Raw genomic sequence first — 24,304 nt, 5'->3', positions numbered from 1 at the left:
GAAACCTTCAGTCTTCTCAAAATGCTGCCGTCGCTTGGTTTTGGGATGTTTGAAATGTGAGCAGGAGTTTGGACATAACTGATTGTTTAAATGCAATTATGTTTGTCACAGTTTGAAAAGAGGACTGGACTGAGTGAGACTAGGACTAAACCAGGACTACTGTATATCAAATAAAACAGTTTCCCTCTTTAAAACAGTATTTCTGTCCTTAACACATGACCGATATTTATTTAACCTGGGACAGTGATAAAACCTAATAATTCAAACTGTTTATTTTATTGGTGGCATAGGGGTTAGGCTCGCTACAAGATGACCACATTTGCCACGACGAGCCTCACGTTCGATCAAGAGTTTTATTAAAAATCTTTAGGTTTGAATCTAAGTTCAGCTCATACAAAGTGAGAGTAAAACATGTGTTGTAATATTCTTGGTGTGTCATTTTACTCATTCTTGTTGAATTTAGTTTAAACATCTACACTATGATTTTATGAGCTTTAGCTGCTCATGTTAGGCCTGAGCTGGTGCAGAAAGTATAAATATACACATGTAGCAAACCTGCTGCCCTCTGGTGTTCGCTCTGGGATGATGCAGCCGTGTCCGGAGTTGGATGGATGTGACTTTATCCACACAAGAAGCAAAGTCAGGGCATTTTAGTCCGCTCCCTTTGGCCCTTAAATCACTTTGTTTATGAAAGTAGTTCATTAAAAAACGCTCCTTAGAGGCCACTTTAATGTGTGACAGCTGTTTGGAGCCGTGAGATAATTCCTGATTCTGTCCACGTGAAGCAATAATTGGCACAAAGTTCAGAATCAGAAAAAGAAAATTGGCTTCAATGGTGTAACATGAAACAGCCTAAAACAGTAACAGGGCAGGCTGTGTGTTCAAAGACACTGGTCTTAGTCAATCCAAAATAGTAAACCTCGTACCAGGATTTCTATGCAGGTTAAAGACAAGGTTTTAACTGTCAACAAAATAATGAAAACAAATTACCTTTCACGCATCTATTTTTTTTATCATTTTAAGTGAACAATTAGGTGCCTTAGGTGTTGCTTTTCAGAGTCTGATCTTTCTTGCCCGCTGTGGCTCATCCCCTTAGATACTTTGGACTTGGGAAATGTTTAGAAAAAACATTAAACCTCACTGGTACAAAAAACACAACCTTTTTGCTTTTACACATGTACAAAAAGCAGATAAACGTGTATATAACCATGTAGTACAAATATGACCTCGCAAATGGGCAGTAAGAGGTTCTTTAGTGTTCATGAGTCTGATGTTTATGTGGCGGGAGGTTCTTCTGGACCATAGGGAGAGGGTCAAACAGTGTCCAGGGTGTGATCCGAGCTGCAAGCTCCCGGGTCCGAGACAGATGGGAGCCTGCAGCCAATCACCAGACTGCACGCACAATGTTCTGCACCGCAAAGCGATGGAGGTGATGGAGATGATGGACTATGACGGCGGATCCCGGAGCAGCAGCGTTGCCATCTGCAGCGGGACCGCGTACTCGGGCCGGACCGGGGCGTCTGTTTGGTGGCACCTCGGCGGGACCTTGCGTCAGGCTGGATGTGGATCCCGAAGCAGCAGCGTTGCCATCTACAGCGGGACCGCGTACTCGGACCAGAGCGAAGCAGCTGTTTGGTAACACCTCGGCAGGACCATGCGCCAGGCCGGAGATAACTGACCCTGGAGCGGCCCTGCTTACATCTACAGTGGAACCAAGTGTACGACACAACGCAAGGCGTGTGGCCGATGATATCCCAACGGGACCATGCGCAAAGCTGGAATCACTGGATCCTGGAACACCAGCTATAATACCTACAGTGGGACCGCTCACTCACCTGGTCGGCAAAGCCCCAACAGGGCTCTGTGCGAGGATGGATACATCTGATCCGGGAGCAGCAGCGCTAACATCTACGGGGGAGCCCAGTACACTCATGGCATGCCCGAGGATAGGTTCACACCTATTGTATAGCGTTGAGCAGCCGGATAAGAATGCCTCGAAGAAACAAACGTCATACTCAACAACTGCGGTCAGTAAAAGTTCACATCTGGCGAGAAAGAAAGTTATTTTTAAATCTGCTAAACTCAGGTTTTTCCAGACCTTAAACCACGCCCGTGTACTATGGAACCCTAAAGCTAAACCCAAAGGCTTACTCGGTGGACACATTAACATTCGAAGCATTGTGCCTAAATGTGAGCAAATCCACCATTTGTTAAATGAATCCAGTATTGATTTTTTATGTATCACTGAGTCTTGGTTACACGCAAACTCTGCAACTGCGGGATTGAATGTACCAGGATATAACATCTTTAGAAAAGATCGGCCAGAGGGGAGGGGTGGAGGTGTAATGTTCTACATAAAGAAACATCTAACATGCACCCAGTTAAAGTGGTCCTCACCCAATAACTTAGAAACCGCCTTGAGTGAAATAAATTGGCCTGAGCATCTTGCACAAGAACATTTAGACCTTGATGAAAAGTGCTACGTGTTCACAAAAAAAATCCAAGAAACCATAAGTCACTTTCAAAAAATAGTAAAACATAGGCCTCAGAAACAACACTTGCCTTGGCTAAATGAAGAAATTTGGGCTTTAATGAAGCAACGTGATAGGGCACTTAAGACTGCTCTTAAAACTAAAACAACTACTGATAGGCAAATCTTCACCTCACTAAGAAACAAGGTGACAAAAGATGTCAGATTCGCTAAAGCAAACTTCTTCATTAATGCCATTAAAAATGCAAAATGCAATATAAAAGAGGTCTGGACACACATAAAGAAACTGACTGGAAGTTTCAGTTCAGTGAATAACATTAAGGAATTAAAATTTAATAATGACTTGATCAATAATCCAACACAAATAGCAGAAGTTCTGAACTCCTACTTTCTGGATTCTGTTAAGAATCTTACATCAAGTGCATCGACAATGGCAGACACCAGCCTTTCAATGGTGCCTTCTATTGCTGAGGCACCAGCTTTTGATCTGTGTCCAGTATCTTTTATGAAAATTGAGAAGATCATCGGTGGACTGAATAACTCTGGAGCCAAAGATGCATTTGGGATGAACACAATGTTCATAAAAACATACAACAAATCTCTTATCGCTCCAATTACAAGCCTTATAAATGATTCAATAAACACAAGCACATTCCCAGACCACTGGAAGATCTCAGTGATTACACCGATCTTTAAATCGGGAGATCTGACAGAACCTTGTAATTATAGACCCATAAGCATCTTACCAGTGGCATCTAAATTGATAGAAAAATGTGTTGCAGAACAACTTATCAATCATTTAAATCAAAGCTCATTCAACCTTCATCAAATGCAGTTTGGCTTCCGAAAGCATTATTCCACCGAAACAGCCGTATGCTTTCTTCTGGAAAAAATGAAATACAGCCTTGACAAGGGTGGCGTGGTCGGAGCCGTGTTCCTTGACCTCAAGAAAGCATTCGACACAGTCAACCACCAGATCTTGCTCAATAAATTGTCCCATTTTAATTTCTCACTGCGCACTGTACAGTGGGTGGAATCCTATCTGAGTCAAAGAAAACAGTATGTTAAAGTGCAAAATTCTATTTCAACAACTCGTAACAATGGACTAGGGCTACCTCAAGGTTCAGCCTTATCACCATTATTATTCAGCCTTTATATAAATGATTTCCCTGAAAGTTGCCCTCCCAATGTACAGTGCCAGATGTATGCAGATGATGCAATCATCTATGTCCACTCAAAAACAAAACATCAAGCAGCTCAAGAACTGTCGTCAGCAATGCAGAAGGTTTCAGAGTGGCTGCAAAAGTCACAACTTGTACTCAACGTCTCAAAAACAGTCAGCATGTTTTTTTCAAAAACTGCTTCTGCTGAAGATACAAATCCTCCTGTATTGATACAGGGATCCCAAATTGAATCGGTCCATGAATTTAAATATTTAGGTGTAATTGTAGACGCAAAACTTTCATTTAAACAACAAGTGAAAAAAACAGTGAACAAAATGAAATTTAACTTGTCAAATTTTAGATTTATTAGAGAAAACACTTGAATCAGCTAAACTTTATTTCAATGCCATGATTGTTTCACACATGATGTACTGTATGACGAGTTGGGTGCTTGCAGGTGAGACCACTCTGAAACCTATCGAGACGACATACAAGCAAGCGCTCAAGGTCTTGGATAGAAAACCAAAGACATACCATCATTGTAAAATCCTAAAAAAGTATGAGATATTGAGCTGGGAAAACCTCATCAAATATGTGGACTCCATTCTTGTATATAAAATCTTCAAAGGACTAGCCCCACCCCCATTACAAGAATTTATTCAAAAGAATCACAACAGATCAACAAGAGCAAGTTCCAGAGGTGATTGTACAATTCCTTTCCGAAAAAGTGCCTTTGGACAAGCAGTATTCTCCTTCCGAGCCTCTCAAACTTGGAACACTATACCACCGAGCATAAAAGAGATGCCTACAATTAGCTCGTTCACCAAACAACTCAAGTCATGGCTATTGGACAATCAAAACTGCCCACACAACCTGGCATAACCTGAACTCTGACAAAGAAATGTTTATGTGTTTTAACATTGGACATTGTACAGTATTTGATATGTAGTATGAGAGTGTATGTTAGGTAGAAGTGACCTTTTATTATCATTTTTAGGAGACTGGGCTGGTTGCAGGGTGGGGGTCGGTGTGGGTATGGGAATGAGGGTGGATGCGGGTGGAAAGTGTGTGGGTATGGGAGGGCGGGTGGGGGTGGGTGAAAGGTGTGTGGGCATGGGGGGCGGGTGGAAAGTGTGTGGGTATGGGAAGGCGGGTGGAAAGTGTGTGGGTATGGGAAGGCGGGTGGAAAGTGTGTGGGTATGGGAAGGCGGGTGGAAAGTGTGTGGGTATGGGAAGGTGGGTGGAAAGTGTGTGGGTATGGGAAGGCGGGTGGAAAGTGTGTGGGTATGGGAAGGCGGGTGGAAAGTATATGGGTATGGGAAGGTGGGTGGTTGTGGGTGAAAAATGTGGGTATGGGAAGGCGGGGGGGGGTGCGGGTCGAAAGTGTGTGGGTATGGGAATGGTGGGTGGGTGCGGGAGCAAAGTCTGTGGGTATGGGAATGGTGGGTGGGTGCGGGAGCAAAGTCTGTGGGTATGGGAATGGTGGGTGGGTGCGGGAGCAAAGTCTGTGGGTATGGGAATGTGGGTGTGTGTAGATGTAAAGTGTGTGGGTTTTAGAAGGAATAGGACTATGCGAGTGAGTGCAGGGGTGAATGTGCAGAACAAGTGTTAAGGACTGACTGATGCTTTGCAGAGTGAGTGGTGTGTGGTGTAGCCGGGCCTGGTCCGGTTGGGGACAGAGGATGGAAATTAGCTTGAGCTATAATCCTGCATTTTAAGTATACTGTACTTTGTGTAAATGCATTGTCCCTTTTAAATAAATAAAATACAAATACAAATACAAAGGAGGTCCAGGGTTATGGTGGCGCTCAGGGCACAAAAGAAGCCCACAATGAAGGTGGGGGAGTCCATCAGGGTGAGGCCAAGGACGACGGGGCTGTGACTGTCCTGAAGTTCAACTGTTCAGTATGAACCCGATGAGTGTTTCATTGGTTGCTTGGCAGTTTGTTTGGTTTGCAAAGTGGAAGTCCGTATCATGTGAAGCTTCCAGTTGAATGAAAATTGGTTCCACCTGGTCTTCTACCTGAGTGGCTGCTTTTGCAGTTTAGCCGGCTCTCCGATTGGCTGAAGGTGAGCTCTGGGCGGGTTTGAATGGTCAAAACACAAGTGGGGGATGGATACGACGATGCAGTTTCTCTGTGTTCATTTCATGATTAATCCATAGAGGTCACGAGGTCTCAGGTGCTTCTGTGAGCCTTTACGCCGACACGATTCCTACAGGCAAAAAACAGGTTAGAACCAGATACCTGTCAAAAAACAACAACCGATAGTAAAAGTTAGGGGATAATAAAAAATGCCAGATTTTCAGGCTGAAAAAGTGACTAATGTACTTTATAAACAAGGGATGACTGTTTGCAATCCCTTTGTGGCATTTCAGTGTTAAGGACACCCATTGCATTCACGTGACATCACGACATTTGAAAATAACCTAAAGTTTAAAACTGAGGTGGAGGCAGGTAAGAATTCCATGACTGTCTACAATAGACAGGCTGACACCATGTTCTCTTTTGGCGTTTAACTACACTGCTCACAAAAACTTAGGGCACACTCAAAAAACGCATCCTAAATGTCAATCAATTCGATTTTTCGGATGAAAATCTTTATTCCTAGTGTAGGGCAATGTGTTGAGAACAAAATAACATAAGAATGAGAAATGGAAATCAAATTCTCAGCCCCTGGAGGTCTGGATCCAAAATTATAGACAAAATCAAAGTGACAAATCAGGTCACTGGTTGATCCAAATTCTGTAGAAATTCCTCCAAACGAGTCTGTATCATCCTCAGTCGTGTGTGTGGCCTCCACGTGCCTGAATGCACTCCCTACAACGCCTGGGCATGCTCCTGATGAGACCACGGATGTCCTCCTGAGGGATCTCCTCCCAGACCTGGATCAGAGCATCAGTCAGCTCCTGGACAGTCTGTGGTGCGACGTGGCGTTGATGGATGGACCGAGACATGATGTCCCAGATGTGCTCTATTGGATTTAAGTCTGGGGAACGGGCAGGCCAGTCCAGAACATCAATACCTTCATCATGCAGGACCTGCTGACACACTCTTGCCACATGTGGCCTGGCATTATCAGGCATCAGAAGGAACCCAGGGCCCACAGCACCAGCATATGGTCTTACAATAGGTCTGAGGATCTCATCCCGGTCCCCAATGCCAGTCAGGGAACCTCTGGCTCGCACATGGAGGGCTGTGCGGCCCTCCAATGAAATGCCTCCCCAGACCATCACTGACCCACCACCAAACCGGTCATGCTGGATGATGTTGCAGCAGCAGAACGTTCTCCAGGGCGTCTCCAGACTCTGTCACGTCTGTCACATGTGCTCAGGGTGAACCTGCTCTCATCCGTGAAGAGCACAGGGCACCATTGGCCAATCTGCCAATCGCTGTGTTCTCGGGCAAATGCCAATCGGGCTGCACGGTGTTGGGCAGTAAGCACCGGCCCAACGCCCTCATACCCCCCTCATACCACCCTCATGACCGTTTGAGGACCAACATGCACATTTGTGGCCCTCTGGAGGTCATTTTGTAGGGCTCGGGCAGTGCTTCTCCTGTTTCTCCGTGCACAAATGAGCAGATAGCGGTCCTGCTGCTGGGTTGTTGGCCTCGGTCGCCCCCCCCAGGTCTCCTGGTGTACTGGCCTGTCTCCTGGTATCTCCTCCATGCTCTGGACACTGCGCTGGGAGACACAGCAAACCTTCTTGCCACAACACGAATGGACGTGCCATTTTGGATGAGCATCACTCCCTGAGCGACTTCTGTGGGTTGTAGATGCTCCTCATGATGCCTCTAGTGGTGAGAACACTGGACAAATGCAAAAGTGTTCCAAAAATACGGTCCAAAGGATGAAGACAGGGAAATGGTCTGTGGTCACCACCTGCAAAACCATTCCTCTTTTGGAGTGATCTTGCTAATTGCCGCTCATTTCCACCTGTGTCTGTTTAATTTCCACAACACCAAGTGGAATTGATTCACAATAAGCGTGGCTTCCTAACTGGACAGTCTGATATCCCAGAAATGTGACTGACTTGGAGTTACATTGTGTTTTTTGAGTGTGCCCTAAGTTTTTTTGAGCAGTGTAGTTTAGAAGTTGACCTTTACCTCTATCAAAATGTCTCTGAATCTCTCTCAAAAAGCCCATATAAAAATCTGAAACCAAAAACATTCATTGGTCGAAATGTAGGATTCCAATACTGAAGCTGAACGTGCGCTTGGATAGAAACTGCAGAATTCTTTTGTTTTGTTTCCTCATTTTATATGGAGCAGTTAGTATCAGAAATGAAGCCAGTTTCCCTTAATATTCTCAACAACATGAAAGTACTGTAATTTCCGAACTATAAAGTGCTACTTTTTCACACACATTGAACCCAGCAGCTCAAACTGAATATTGGGTCATGTTAGCAAGAACAATGCACCTACTTTTGATCATTCGATAAAATGGTCCGAGAATTACCCTATCAATGTTGACTGTATATTTACTTTTAACTGCTAATGTTAAGGGATGAATGGTCTACAACTAATCTAGAGATTTCAGAAAAGAATTTAAAAAAATAAACAATGCTGTGGTATTGAAATTTGATTTGGAAATGTTAGTATTGTGACAACACTAGAACGAGGGTTAACCGACCAGTTACTCACATTCTGTTTAGTGGAGGAGCGTCACATGATGAAGGCGACCACGACGACCAGGACATCAGCAGCATCTGAGAGGGCCACATCTGTCCCACAGCAGGCCACATCTGTCCCACTGCAAGTCCTGGGAAACAAAAAAAACGGAAACACATTAAACATGGAGCAGTAGCATCTGGGCACCTTGCTCAGTGCTACTCAAACTGTGCCTTGTGTGCCCCCTCTTGAAAATGACTGCCCCCCACAAGTGCCCCGAAGTTCCAGCAACCAGTGTGTCTGAAACAGATTCAACTCCATCGATCCAGCAGGTGGCGAGTTTGAATATACTCACCTTTGGCTGTCCAGCAGGTGGCGAGTTATAATATATTCACCTTTGGTAGTGGCCAGAGTTTAGCAGTAGCTGCAACACGGACAAAGTATCGCAGTAGGGGCCGACGCGGCAAGAGTTTAACAGTAGCAGCAACGCGGACAAAGTGCGCTCGTCATCCCTTACATACCCCCATTCATTTTAATGCAATAATGCACCTTCGTTGTGGACTGTCACTCTTTTACACGGTGAGTTTACGGTTGACATGGGGACAGCGCTTCGCGCACTGCGTTGCGATTACAATAGGCCCTTGCGACGCCAGGCCGCTCGGGCCTAATAATATATTTTTTTCAAAAACAATATTGTTGCTTTCACAACGATGTTATATTCTACATTTTTGGAAAGCTCTCAACGATCCGCACGAGCTTCGTGCTCGTCATCAACTATATAGGGTCAGTCACAGGGGTCACCCAGAGACACAGGAGGAAGGGTCAGTCACAGGGGTCACTCAGAGTCACAGGAGGAAGGGTCAGTCACAGGGGTCACTCAGAGACACAGGAGGAAGGGTCAGTCACAGGGGTCACCCAGAGACACAGGAGGAAGGGTCAGTCACAGGGTCACTAGAGGGACAACAAAGTGGACTTAGCTCGACGTCCCTGCGTTGCCTTGACGACAGGGACAAACATGAGGCTCACGTCCAAACTCAGAGCTCTGCCTTTAAAAGCGACTGTAAAGTGGAACTGTGGCTCTGGAGGATCGTGAGGAGCATGTTCCTCATCACTGAGTGTCTATGTTTGGAGCCGGTTTAGGTCCGGGGTTCCCGATGGGCCGACCCGGGTCCAGATCCGCACCTTCAGAGGCTTTGGTCGAACCACTGGCTAAAATGGCGACGCCGGCCAAATGGTCAAAGCGGCGAGAGGCTGAAAGTGTCGTCCACCTTTGTAATGAAGCAGCTCAGTGTCCGGACCCGGAGGTCAAAGGTCAGCGGCGTATTCAGTTAGAGAGGGGTAAGTAAGTATTTATTATGAGGTAGCTGTTGGTACTTCGTGCTGTGGTGGGATTTGGCTCCATTTCTTGCCTTTATTTCAGTTTATTGAACTAAAATGATGAGGGAGAGGAAACAGAAAACCTTTCAAATGAACAACCTTTAGAATTATGAATGAAATATGACATTTAAGTGATAAATCATTCAAACCTATAAAGTCAATGATCCTGAACTGAAGGAAACTTGTAACTTGATCAAAGTGTGTCATGTGACCGGACTTGCATCAGTGGCTTCAGAGACGGCGCTTAGTTACAGTTCCCTCATGTTCATCATGAGCTTTAGTCGTTCACACTTTTCAAAGGTGTAAATTAGGCCTTGTGCGTTTTAGCCGCTGTAGAAACATGTAAACAGGAAACTCTCAGCGGGACGGCAGTGACACGGCGGCGCCACCGGGGGCAGCGACTCTGAGGCTGACGTAACTTTTCCAAACATCAGACTTTTCAAACTTCTCTGTTTGTTTCATCATAGATTATTTCTCAGCCACTGGGCAGTTTTCAGTGAGTTGTTGGTCCTCCTCTGGACTGGGCACCGCTGGAGCCTGTGCTGGATCTAAACCTGTGACTGTGATGAGAGGGAGACGGGTCTGATGGACGTCCACAGTCTGTGTCCAGTCTGCAGGACCACTGTGACACAGCTCTGTTCCTTTGCAGCACATTTAACTACACTGGAAAAGGTTTACAGTAGGTTTGACCGTAACCGAGGTAACGCAGTAAGTGACACTAGTAATACTGTATATTAATATTACAGTAACGCAGTAAGGGACACTAGTAATACTGTATATTAATATTACAGTAACGCAGTAAGCGACACTAGTAATACTGTATATTAATATTACAGTAACGCAGTAAGTGACACTAGTAATACTGTATATTAATATTACAGTAACGCAGTAAGTGACACTAGTAATACTGTATATTAATATTACAGTAACGCAGTAAGTGACACTAGTAATACTGTATATTAATATTACAGTAACACAGTAAGTGACACTAGTAATACTGTATATTAATATTACAGTAACGCAGTAAAGTCTTTGGAGATACTGTAATGTGACTTACAGTAAGAGACTGGAAATGTAGAACTACTACAATATGAATCACTCTAAGTTACTATAATGTGCAGTAACAGTTACTAAAAGGAAAATATAAAGTTATAAAGGAAATACTATTTCAGGGGTCGGCAAGTTTGCTCGGTGGAGCCAGTTTTCTTCATTGTCAAAAGACCAAGAGACTGCTTTAAGGCCAGACTAAATCCACTCAATCTTTAGATTTAATCTCTTCATTCAAGTAGATTTAAGTAATTTCTTAGTATTCTTAGAGTATTCTTTTAGGATTATGGCCTAAAAAGGTGCTCTGCTAAGACATTTTAAGGAATTGACAGTATTTTTAACATTTCTAGCATAAGATCAACATGTCAGAATTTAAATGTTCTGACAGGGTATGTTCAGGAGTATTTTAACAGGCATTTGATCGCTGATTTGGGTCATAATATTTCTCAGAATCATCTTGAGGCCAGAGTTTGATGATGGAGGGCCGGTTTTGGCCCCCGGGCCTGACGTTGCCTACCCCTGTCCTATTTACATTTATCATGTCTACATTTGATACTGATCTAAGTCGACATGATGCCACCAAACCCTTTGAGTAGAGCTCAGGTGTGGGGGCAGTTTACAGCTTCCAACTGTAATGTTCATTTTCATTTTTCTGACACTCCTGTCACTCACTCTTTTATACTTTATATTTTATAAGATGTGTTCAGTTTATTACCAAAGCAAACTGCTTTATATTTGCTTTGTGATACACGCGTATGCACTGCATGTAATACATGTGTTTGTCCACATGAGGGGGCAGTAGAGCAAATGAACCCTTTTGAAGGATTTCGGTTCTTGTTTAGTTTTTTAATAGGTTATTTATAAGTAAGTAAGGCAAGGTGAGGTAAATGGTAGTAGTAGTAGTAGTAGTAGTAGTAGTAGTAGTAGTAGTAGTAGTAGTAGTAGTAGTAGTAGTAGTAGTAGTTTATTCGGTCAGTTCATTCCTTTAAACGTTATACAAACATTTCCAATTCTTTGTGTACAACATGATCGAAAGGGTTTAGGCTGAAGTGAAAACTTATTACGCCTAACCCAGTTTACAGACTTCCACCAGAGAAAAAACAAAACACAAACATTAATAATGAACAATATCAAGTGTCAAACAGAAGAGAAATAAGCATGTATCTGGAGTTAGTAACATACATTTCAATATTCCAACAAATATGTATACATACATTTGTTATATATGTGTATATAGGGTTCGTTGGTGCATAGAATTGATAATTCTTATTGCCTTTTTTTGGAGTAGGAAAATAGGATGAGCATTGGATTTGTTATTGTTTCCCCATATTTCCAGGCCATAATTTAGGTAAGGAAGTATGAGGGAGTTATACAGTATTAGGAGAGATTTTTTGTCGAGTACAGTTTTCATTTCGCCAATTACAGCAATTGTTTTTGCTAATTTTGTTTTTAATATACTTGTATGCGATTTCCATTCAAGTTTTCCAACAATGGTAACTCCTAAAAATGAACATGCATGAACTCGTTCAATTTCTGTATCATTTATTTTTAGAGTTGTATGATCACTAATTTTTCTATTTCCAAAGATAATATATGTTGTTTTACTTAGATTCATTGAGAGTTTGTTTAGATCAACCCATTGTTTTAGGACTGTGAGCTCGTCTTCTACTGTAGAAAGGAGCTGTTTCAGGTCCTTTCCAGAGCAGTACAGGCTGGTATCATCCACATATAATAGACATTTTACGTTTTCCAAAGCTTCACAAACATCATTGATATACATTAAAAACAATTTTCGACCCAAAATAGAGCCTTGTGGGACCCCATGTGTAATTTGTTTTCTTCCAGAGTTGACATTGTGTATATGTACATATTGGTATCTGTTGCTGAGATAACTTTCCAGCCAGGCATGAGCAGGTCCCCTGACACCGAACCTTTCAATCTTCTTTAGAAGCCTTGTATGGTCTATGGTGTCAAAGGCCTTGCTCAGATCGATAAAAACACCCACTGCATATTCACCAGAGTGAGGGGGCGCTACGTCCAAAAAGCACTTTCAAACACGCTGTGCAGGACCCGACACTCACTAAAAGACTCTGGACTGACCGCCGGTGAGAATCTGTTTGTTTGTAGATGCTAAATGTGCCTCCTCTCTGTTATTTAATGTGCATGTGTTTATTTACTGGTTTTATAAAGCAGTGAAACAAAACTATACAGGTTATACAGGACCTCAAAGGGATATTTCAGGAGTTTCGACACAGGGCCTCATTTCCTGGTTATTCAGTGTTGTTGATTTCTGGAGATTGTTTAATTTATTAATTCATGCAGTCCTTATATTTGAAGAGTTTAGTAGGCTAGTGCTAGGCTAGTGCATGTATATGGTAACCACCGGCGGCGCCAGGGGGGGTCTTGGAGGGTCTCAAGACCCTCCCAAAAAACGCCTTGACCCCCCATTAGACCCCCCAACCCCTTCTTGATTAAATGCATATAAATCCCTCCTCCGTGAAAATGACGGGCCTGATGATCTCTGCTGCTGCGGGCGGCTCTATGTGCTCTGCTGTGTCTGTCTCTCGTGCGCAGTGACTGTCACGTTTCTTTCCATGCGGTGAACGCCACGAGTGGCGCATGTCTCGCTGTTTACAACATGCGCTGAGCGCGGGGCTGACAGAGGCAGAAAGCAGTTGCAGCAACATTAATGAAAGTGCACCAGGCAGATGGAAGTCTGTGTTCATTTAGACTCGTTACTATCGCTGACCGACACAATGTCCACCTTTTGCTTTGACCGGGCTGAGCCTGTACCCTGGCCCGCCTGCCCCGGGTCAGCTGCTGCTTACAGAGGCAGCTCAGCGCTCTGACTGCACAGCTACTGCTCATACGCACAGAACGAGCGCCCTGACCAGAAGGGAAGAGACAGGTACCACAGGTACCACGCATTCATCACTCTGTTGGTTTGAGTTCTTCACAACATGGACCAAATGAGAGAGCGAGTCAGCCCCTCCCCTCAGCGTTACCATAGAGACCTGTTCCCACCAAATGCATTATGACCACATAATGTTAAAGAGCTTAAAGTTACAGTCCTGCTTTTCAGTGTGATAGAACTGGTGACCCTCGCTGAAGACCAACACAGCAGGGCAGGCCCACAGACTGAAGAGAAATGTTTTGGCCTTTTTCAAAGAAAGTAAATTCTAGTCAGGAGGTTTTAGGCAGTTCATGAAGGCATTTATAATTGATTGACTGCGGAATTCTTCCGCAGGTTTTCATGTTCTTTATTATTATTCTTTTTCCCGATTTTCTAGAGCTTTCAGCACCTTCATGCTTTGTGCAATTTATGCAAGTTATGCATCAAAACGTTCCGCATGTTGAGGAGAAGGGTGCTATTACTTTTGGGACTTCTGCAATTTACGTTTTTTCCGCAATCGGCCAAAATGTCGGAGATTTTTCCCGTTGACTTATAATAGGGCTGCCGCAAATCCATGCTTTTCTGCACTTTTTTCTGCATTTTCTGCTATTTCTGCACTTTGTGCATGTTCAGCTTCTGCAACTTGTGGGTTTTGAGAAAAACTGGCCTTCTGCAGTTTTCCAGTTTTTTTATACGAGAGTTTGAAATTTTTGCATTGGTGTGTATGGGGGAATCCAGCCAATGGGGGAGACTCCAGGCCTTTCAGCCATTTGTGCAGCTTCTGCCAATCAAGCACTGAGGCCATTTCAACAATTTGACCAGTTTATGGAATATAAAAGTGTATGCAATATTAATAATTTATGCAAAGTAACCACTTTATGCATTTTAAAGCGTTTATGCAACTTAAGAGTTTATGCCATTTAGGATTTATGAATTTATTTATTTATTTATGAGTTTATGCAATTTACATAATTTATGCAAATTAACCCATTCATGCATTTTACCACTTAATGCAGTTTATACAGTTTATGCAACATGACTTTTTATGCATTTTACCACTTTATGCAAATTAGATCATGCAAATTAACCACTTTATGGTATTTTAACAGTTAATGCATTTTAAAGCACTATTATGCAACTTAATAGGGATTTTCGCATATAACCAATTTATGCAATTTGAACAGTTTATGCAATAAACTGTAAAGGGGCGAGAGTGGCAGATGGTAGAGAGGGTCGTCTCATGATCGGAAGGTGAGGTGTTCGAATCCCACCTCCTGAAAGTGCACATTGTCGTGTCCTTGGGCAAGACACTTCACACACATTGCCCCAGTGTCTGCGTACATTGGTGTATGAATGAGAGCATGAATGGGTGAGTGGATCCTTGCTGTAAAGCGCTTTGAGTGCCTAATGTAGGTGGAAAAGCGCTGTATAAGTTGAGACCATTTACCAATATTAACAATTTATGCAAATTAACCACTTTATGGGATTTAACCAGTTTATGCATTTTAAACCGTTTGTGCAACTTAAGAGTTTATGCCATTTAGGATTTAGGAATTTTAAAGAGCTTATGCAATTTACATAATTTATGCAAATTAACCCATTCATGCATTTTACCACTTTATGCAGTTTATCCACCTTATTCCGGAGCCTCGCATGGGGGCCGCCGAATTGTGCCCGCCCCTTTTCTCCTATGTGTTAACATGGGGCTGGAGAAGTCCACATAAAATCAGCCACTACACGAAAACAAAGCCGTTTTTCGGCCGCGCTGAGAAACGGTGCAGTGTTGACTGCAAACATTGGACATTTTACACAAATCAATCGACTAAGTAAGTAAGTAAGTAAGTAAACTTTATTTGTATAGCGCCTTTCACAGACACAGAGTCACAAAGCGCTTCACAGTGTTAAAAGACTAAACATCAGATTTGAGCGGAGAATATTTTCCCTCGTTCTCTGTTTAAATGAACGGGCTTCGCGCTCGACCAGAAGTGTCTGGACAACGGAAGTGCTGAGACAAAGCAAAAAGAGGCAAAAGTGGGCGGGGAGGAATAAGGTGAATACAGTTTATGCAGCATGACATTTTATGCATTTTACCAGTTTATGCAAATTAGATTATGCACATTAAGCAATTTATGCAATTTGAACAGTTTATACAATTTCTGCATTCGCTTCCCGCAATTCCGCAGTCAATCGCAATGGCGATTAGTTAGATTTGCAATTCATTTGTAAACATTTTGTAAAAATCGATTCCTGGCCCTAAGTAATATGCAGTTATTAGCCGTGTCCACTATATTTTGTTGGTTTTCATGAGACCCCCCTTGAAATGACCAGGACCCCCCATTGCCCCCCCAATCAAAATTGTCTGGAGCCGCCACTGATGGTAACTAGTAGCCTGCATGAGAAACCTCTTCAAAAACATCGGTTAGTCCTCCAAGATGGGGCGGATCTAGAAAAAAAATCACGGGGTCAGGGATCATTTCTGGGGTGGCAACACATTTTATAATATCAAATGTTTATAGCGGGGAGCAAGTTTTGCTTGATTGCAAGGTAATTTTTCCGTTTAGATGCAGACTGAGCCCCCCCAAAATTAAACAAACAGTAGCACTGTTCATAATATAAGTGGGGGTTTCTAACTCAGGTAAAATTGAAACTCTTGTTATAGAAAAAAATAAAATCATCATCTTTTGAGCCACAGAAGTTGCACCTGGATCCTTATTTAGCTCTAAATTAATGAATGAATAGTTTTTATTATTATTGTGTCTTGTATACTACTGCATGCCCAGCCCTAATGGGCTTATAAGACACCAATAACACCAACAAAAGGACCAGTTGCCAGACAGTAGGCACGATACACGATAAAAAAAAAAAAAACGTATTTAAATAAACAAGTCTGCCGCCTCATCCAGGCTTTACAAACAAAAGTAGCCAATTTAAAGTCTAAAGTTGTTCTTTGTCCTGTCAAAAAAGTAAGAACTGAGAGTGAGGCCTCTGTGAGCACCCAAGTAGCTTCTAGAGCAGATGTGAGACACCACAGGACAATGGGTGGCAGGACCTTTACTAGGGGTGGCAGGACCTTTACTAGGGGTGGCAGGACCTTTACTAGGGGTGGCAGGACCTTTACTAGGGGTGGCAGGACCTCTACTAGGGGTGGGAGGACCTTTACTAGGGGTGGCAGGACCTCTACTAGGGGTGGCAGGACCTCTACTAGGGGTGGCAGGACCTTTACTAGGGGTGGCAGGACCTCTACTAGGGGTGGCAGGACCTCTACTAGGGGTGGCAGGACCTTTACTAGGGGTGGCAGGACCTTTACTAGGGGTGGCAGGACCTTTACTAGGGGTGGAAGGACCTTTACTAGGTGCCACCCCTCTAGATCCGCCCCTGCCTCCAAACATTGCCATTTGTGTCCTTGGGTTTTTTTGTCACAAATCCTGAAATATCCCTTTAAGTTGTTACTGACCTGTTGGCGTAGTTCACTCCAAATATAAAAAGTCATGTTAAATTGTGCATACGGTAAATGTTGTAAATTCTTGCACTGTATTCGGAAAGGCTTTTCACCAACTATTCACTAAATCATCCTCGATAAATTAGGTAAGCACTAGATTAGCCTCAGGTGAGCGTTAATAGTTTAGCTGGTCACATGACACAGGGGTAAGTAAAACAGGTAAGTATTGGTTATAAGTATTTTAATCTAACCATGTTTTTAGAATATTTACAACAATGAAATTACAATAGTTAATGTAAAAGTGATTGACGTGGTTGTTTTGACAGATGACGGAGAGTTTGTTTTTGATCCTGACGCCTCTCTCTCCCTCCGTGGGGAGTTCAGGAGCATCTGGAGAGTCGTAAAGCTGGATATTAGCGCCGTCCCGCTCCTCCCTCTCCTCAGTCGGCCCTGGAGGGGGCATGGACCAGACTGTCCGGTGCTTTCCTGACTCTAACAGGTCGTGTCGTGTGCCCAGACCAGACGCAGACCAACAGCTGCTCAACAGCCTGGTCCTGGGCGGCCTCTCTGCCCTGGTCACCGGCCTCAACATGCTGGTCATCCTCTCCATCGCCTGCTTTAGGTCCATACGGGGGGAAAGGCTTTGGGGGTGTGGTGAAAGTGCAGGTTGAATGATGGCTTTGATCGGGGGTTTGTTCGCTCGGTTGTTTGGGCGTCTCATGTTCCCGGGGCAGCTCATATTTCAGTCTGTCCGATGTTGAAGCTCCTGGATGTGTCTAAATGTCTGTGAATGAACCTGCTGTACTCACTTTAACAGCCTGTCGTTTCATCTGCACTTCTTCCTCATCTGTGTTTCTCTAACGCTGACTTTTCTTGCTTTTATTTGCCTTGTGCCCACAGGTTCAAACGAAGCCCTTTGTCTGTGTGTGGGGCTGTTTCTAAAACCCTGGGATTCAGGGCTTTGGTTCGGTCTGGGATTCTCTGTCACTCGCTCGGGTCATGTTTCAGTTTTTTCTCACGTGTCTGTCTGCCTTTGAATCCTGATTTTAAAACTTTTACAGAGTCATTTCACACTTTGATAATAACTGTGACTTATTTAATGCTGTGGGAGTATATTTGTCTGACATAACGACACCGTGAACATCAGAGTTTGTGGATTATTGTGTCATTTCCCGCTGTCGTTCTGAAGCTCGGGGGTTTAGCAGCTCATGTTTCCGTCTTTTCTCACACGTTGCTCTTCCTCGACGTGTTTGCTTTGAGCTGAACCTGGATTTCAAACATTTACAGCTTGTTTTTTTCAAACCTTTCTGATGATAAATGTAAAAGCTTTGTGCAGTGAATTGTAAAACTGAACCAAACTGTGACTGTGCTGCAGCTTTTACTGTCACTTCACCAACATAAAGAGTCACATGTTTATTCTAGAGGTTTGTTTTCAATCTGATTCACTGAATGCAGATCATGGCTGATGTTTTAATTCCACATGACACATCTGAACTAACCTTTTTCGGATAATAATCCATAATCTGCCCTAGGTTTGATCGTGTTTTGAAAATGCTTTACTAACAAATGTATCTTCTTATGCCAATGTTCAGGCGAAACATATGAAACTATTGAATCAGTCCAGGTTTGATCAAACTTTTAAAACTGTATTTGCTGCTAAAATCTCAGGTTAAAGTTAATGTAGCATTTATTACAATGATTTCAATTTCAATATGTTGTAGATTTACTCATTTTAACACAATGAATGATATCCTTGTTTTTAAATACTGTATAATATACACGCTGTTTTCCACAGTATAGATTATACATGCTTAAACTAGTTAGCCGGTATGCACTCTTTTATTTTGTCTTCATATGTATTTGCTACGATCCTGGTATTGTAGGATTGATGGTAACGCTTTATAATACGGGTACATGACACCGTTAGTTTAGTTTATTTGAGCCGTTCATTCAGTTACAGACGTCAATGGAAGCTCTAAAGGAGCTGAAGCTGAAGCTCATGTGGGCCTCCCCATATTCAGTCCTCTCAGGACTCGTGCACTTCACATTTGGATTACATTACATTACATTACATTACATTACATTACATTGATAAAGTTACCATAAGAATATAAACCTTTTTCATACCCAGGCACACACCAGCGTGTACCTGATGATGAATCACAGTTTCCTTTTATAATGACATTTTCAACAACACAGTCAGTGATATAGACCTCACAGTTTGCAGCATTTGACCTGGTCACAGTTTGTAGCCGTGTCCACATCAAACGTATATTGTCACAAATATAAAGATAAAGTACATTGAGTTCTACATCTATAGTACAAGCAGCATGACCACGTCTGTATGAAGAAGTTCCTCCATTAGGCATCATGTCATGAAGGATAATGTCATCACAACATCCTGCATACGACTAGACCGTGGTGAGCAGGAATATATTGATCCAAGTAAAACAACGTCAAAGTCAGTTTGTAAGTGGTAAGTTGGTTATTTAGTCTTTTTACAGCTGTTAGTAAAACCATCATCCCTGACATCACTGATATGACCAGAAACAGTGTATTCTAGTAATGGTGGGTTAACCATATGTTCATTAGATTTTTAATCTATAATGTAATTATAGGTTCAATAGAATCATCATTATTAACATTATTATGTAGATGTTTTTGATCTTGTTACTCCCTTATTGTCATTATTATCTCCACAGCAGCTGTGTCGACATTTACTACATTAAACGTGATTCTGGTGTGTTTATTAAAGAGTCGGGGTCTGAGCCCCATCCAACAGCCCCCCAGCGACCCTACGATCATTCAGCAACTCATTCATGATAAGTTAATCATGATCATGATTCTTTGTTGTCATGACTTTATTATGAATGAAGATGAAGCGTTGCAGCTTTGAGAACTTAATAGATCCAGAACCAGCTTTAGGAGAGAGATTATTCACAAAGGAGAGTTTAAATCAACATTCACAACTTTATTCATTTATCAAACAAAAGAAAACTACGTTTTTAGATACTTTTGAACATAGGCTAACAGCTGCATGCTCAATCAGCATAATAATAATAATAATAATAATAATAGGATTTTACATATCGTTTTCTGGACACTCAAAGACATTCGTCATTCACTCCACACTCAGTGGTAGTAAACCACTGTTGTGGCCACAGCTGCCCTGGGGTAGACTGACAGAATTTCCCTTCCGACCAGCACACTCTTACACTACATTCTCACAGGCAAGGTGGGCGAGGTGTCTTGCCCAGAGACACAACGGCAGTGAGCACATGTGGGAGCCTTGATTCTAACCCCCAACCTATTTGTCCGTATGTTTCTACACTTTATCAAAGCCGCAGCGCTTCAGTTCATAATGAACTCATCATGACATTCTAGTTGTAAGTTTACACAAAACGTGGTCCAAGAGTTGATCATGATCATTATAGATGAATCACATCCTTAATGAGTTCATTCTGTCTGAATTAACTGTGTTCATTATGAGTGTTTCATCGTGAACTCTCATGAATTTGTAGCATATACCCAGGCTAAATACTACGGATATCGTGGTTCGGATTGATGTTAGGCTAGATTGGAAGGCTAGGCCCAGCTCTCGGAGGTAGTGGCCCAATAATGAACATGAGACATAGGGTTCTTTTGGTGATGGTACCATATATGCATTGGTGATTTAAAGCATAGATAACAAAAGAAGTAATAGTAATATGAAACCTGGCCTGCACAACGTGAACAGGACCATGTCAGTATCAATCAAAAATCACTAGCTAGTTACTATCATAACTTCATAACTCATTCATGTGTACACAAAAATCATAATAATTCCCAAATCATCCCATTTAAAGCGGTAGAATAAATAGGAAAACCCCATGTTACTCACTGTAAACATTGGCTAAAGGCATTTGTCAAGCCACAAACCCCAGAAGTGTGACATTATTTAACTGTATAGGCAGGACGTGGCTATACACTGCGTTCCAAATTATTATGGAAATTGCATTTTTGTGTCAAAAAGGTAAAAAAAAAAAAAGAAAAAATATTGTTTATACCGGAGGAAAGGCTAAATGCTAATAGCATAACAAACACTCACCAAGACCCGTTATATTTCCGGCACGGCAAGATCAACCGAATTCATGTCTCCTCATTATAAAGCGTTGCTATTTAATTACAATAATCCATCGTTTGGTATCGACAAGGGCTGGAACTTTAAACTGTACCTTTGGGTCCAATTTTTGGCCTTTTAATTACAAATATTAGAGAAGTGAAATAAAGTTTATATGATGTATTTTTTTCCTTATTTTTACCACAATTTACCTCCATTTCCCCCAAAATGATTATATTGATTTATTGTAAAAACGTAACAAGCCCTGGTATGGACTTACTTAAAATATTTTCTGCACTACTTTCATGGATCAAATGCTTTGTTAAATACAGTGCCTCTCGAAAGTATTCATACACCTTGAACGTTTGCACATTTTTTCATGTTTACAACCCTAAACATAAAGATTTTATTTTTATTTTTTTACTGAACGTTCACACACAAGTAACAGACAACTGTGAAGTGAAAGCAAAATGATACATGATTCTGTTATTTTTCAAAAAATAGAAAAGTGAAAAGTGGGGCGTGCATAAGTATTCATACAGCATGAGTGAATACTTTGTGGAACCCCCTTTTGCTCTAATAACAGCAGAAAGTCTTTTGGGGTTTGACTCTACAAGATTTGCACATGTAGAGACTGACATTTTAGCCCATTCATCTTTACAAAACAACTCAAGCTCTGTCACATTAGAAGGAGAGCGTTTGTGAACAGCAGTTTTCAGATTATTCCACAGATTTTCAATAGGATTTAGGTCAGGACTTTGACTGGGCCATTCTAACACATTAATATGTTTTTATTGAACCATTCCATTGAAGATTTATCTTTGTGTTTAGGGTCATTGTCCTGCTGAAGGTGAATCTCCGCCCCAGCCTCAGTTCTCTTGCTGACTCCAGTCCCCGCTGAGGAAAAGCAGCCCCCCCGTATATTTGACACTGGGGATGGTGCACTCAGGACGATGAGCAGTGTTAGGTTTGCTCCATACATAAAGTTTTGCATTTGGGCCAAAAAGTTCAATTTTTGTCTCATCTGACCAAAGCTCCTTCTTCCACATGGAGCTGTGTCCTCCATATGACTTCTAGCAAACTTCAAACAGGATTTCTTAAGGCCTCCTTTCAATAATGTCTTTCTTCTTCCACTCGTCCATGAAGGCCAGATTTGTGTAGATACGACTTATAGTTGTCCCATGTACAGATTCCCCCAGCTCAGCGGCAGGACTTCACAGCTCCTCCAGAGTTATCTTGGGGCACTTGGTTGCCTTTCTCACCAGTGTCCTCCTTGTTCGGTCTGATAGTTTAGGTGAACGACCGTTTCTTGGTAAGTTGGCAGTGGTGCTTTACTCTTTCCATTTCTGAATGATGGATTGAACAGTTGCTTCGGGAGATGTTTAAATCTTGGGAAATCTTTGTATAACTTAAGGCTGCTTTAAACTTCTCTACAGCTTTATCCCTGACCTCTCTGGTGCTCCTTGACCTTCATGATGTTGTTTAGTGACCAACACACTCCGACCACAGCTCTGAGGGCCTAAAAGAACAGCTGAAATTAAACTGACAGTAGATTACACACAGGTGCCTCTATTTAACCGTTAGGCCAAGGTGTGAACATTCTGGAGTCATGAGGAATGTTTTAAAGGCAATTTAATGCACTCAGAAAATGCTGTATGAATACTTATGCACGCCCCACTTTTCACTTTTCTATTTTTTGAAAAATAACAGAATCAGGTATCATTTTGCTTTCACTTCACAGTTGTCTGTTACTTGTGTGTGAACGTTCAGTAAAATAATCAAAATAAAATCTTTATGTTTAGGGTTGTAAACATGACAAAATGTGCAAAAGTCCAAGGTGTATGAATACTTTCGAGAGGCACTGTAGTACTTGTACTTAGTAACTGAAGTAGCAGACGCTGAAGCGAATTTAACCTCTTGATTGTATCTGACGTCTCGTGTCCGTACTCTCCACAGACAGCTGCAGTCCCCCACTCACCTCATCCTCCTGTCTCTGGCCGTCTCCGACTTCCTGGTGGGCCTGGTCCTCATCCCGATCACGGCCCAGACCTCGGGAGTCTGCTGGGTTTGGGGCGGGGCTGCGTGTAGCCTGTATTTCTACTTCGGGACCACGATTGTCCAGGCGTCTGTGAGCTTCATGGTCCTCATCTCGGTCGATCGTTACATCGCGGTCGTGAACCCGATGCACTACCAAAGTCACATGTCCCACTGCAGAGTCAACCTCGGCATCTGCCTCGCCTGGACTTACACTCTTTTCAACCCGTTTATGACCTGTGATCTTTTTAACCTTGAGGGACAAGCCGACTGCCTGGGACTGTGCCAGGTCTCAGCTTCTGTCACAGTGGGCATCCTTTTGTCTTGGGTGATCCCCTTTGGTATCATTTTGATTCTCTACATCCACATATTCAGAGTGGTCATTATAAAAATGAAAGAAACACCTTCCAATCCGTTAACCTCTCAAGTGAAGCAGAGATCAGAACTGAAAGCAGCCAGAAACCTGGGTAGTGTGGTGGTATGTTACATGGTTTGTTACACTCCGTTCTACGTCATGGCGTACTCCGGGGACACGGTAGACGCCTCAAGTGTTGCCTTCATGGTGGCTGCGCTAATGAGCTTTCTTAACAGCGCCGTAAACCCACTGCTTTATGTCCTCATCTACCCACAATTCAGAAAGGCTTTCAGAGTAATCCTCACTCTGAAGATACTGCGCTCCGAGCCTGTGATCCTCTGAAGCGTTGTGTTTTCAGAGCTTACAGTGACTTGCTATCTCAATACAAAGTAGGATGGGCTCAATGGGGAAAAATGCTCATCATTTGCTCAGAATCATGTGTCTCAAAGAGTGTGTGAACAGTGTTGTTGGGATGTGCTTCTTATAAGAGCACCTTTCAGATACAACCGTAATAATGCCACTGAGCTTTCTGGAAGCGGCCTGTTACATTACAATATTCCAGGCGCTTCATTTTCGTAGACATTTAAACTATGTGAAGGTGACCCTTACAATACCCCCTGTTAGCTTGTCCACCCATGACAAGCCACAAACCCCAGAAGTGTGACATTATTTAACTGTATAGGCAGGACGTGGCTATACACTGCGTTCCAAATGATTATGGAAATTGCATTTTTGTGTCAAAAAGGTAAAAAAAAAAAAAAAAAATATTAATGAAACTCATGGATGGCGTCGTGTC

The 24,304-nt window shown here is 42.5% G+C and overlaps 1 protein-coding gene across 1 annotated transcript; it reads left to right on the top strand.

Moving 5' to 3' along the window:
• Positions 1-1,366: 1,366 nt before the first annotated feature.
• LOC306959904 (trace amine-associated receptor 4-like) lies at positions 1,367-23,850 on the top strand (the record flags this gene model as incomplete). Its single annotated transcript, XM_079552160.1, has 3 exons — positions 1,367-1,635; positions 17,520-17,642; positions 23,076-23,850. 3 exons carry the CDS (start codon positions 1,367-1,369, stop codon positions 23,848-23,850), a joined length of 1,167 nt encoding a protein of 388 aa, XP_079408286.1.
• Positions 23,851-24,304: the final 454 nt, after the last annotated feature.

This window comes from Gobius niger (assembly GCF_951799975.1).
Source record: "Gobius niger genome assembly, chromosome: 2".
Taxonomy (NCBI): Eukaryota; Metazoa; Chordata; class Actinopteri; order Gobiiformes; family Gobiidae; genus Gobius; species Gobius niger.
Note: the sequence above shows the minus strand (reverse complement) of the source record. Positions and strands in the feature narration are given on the sequence as shown.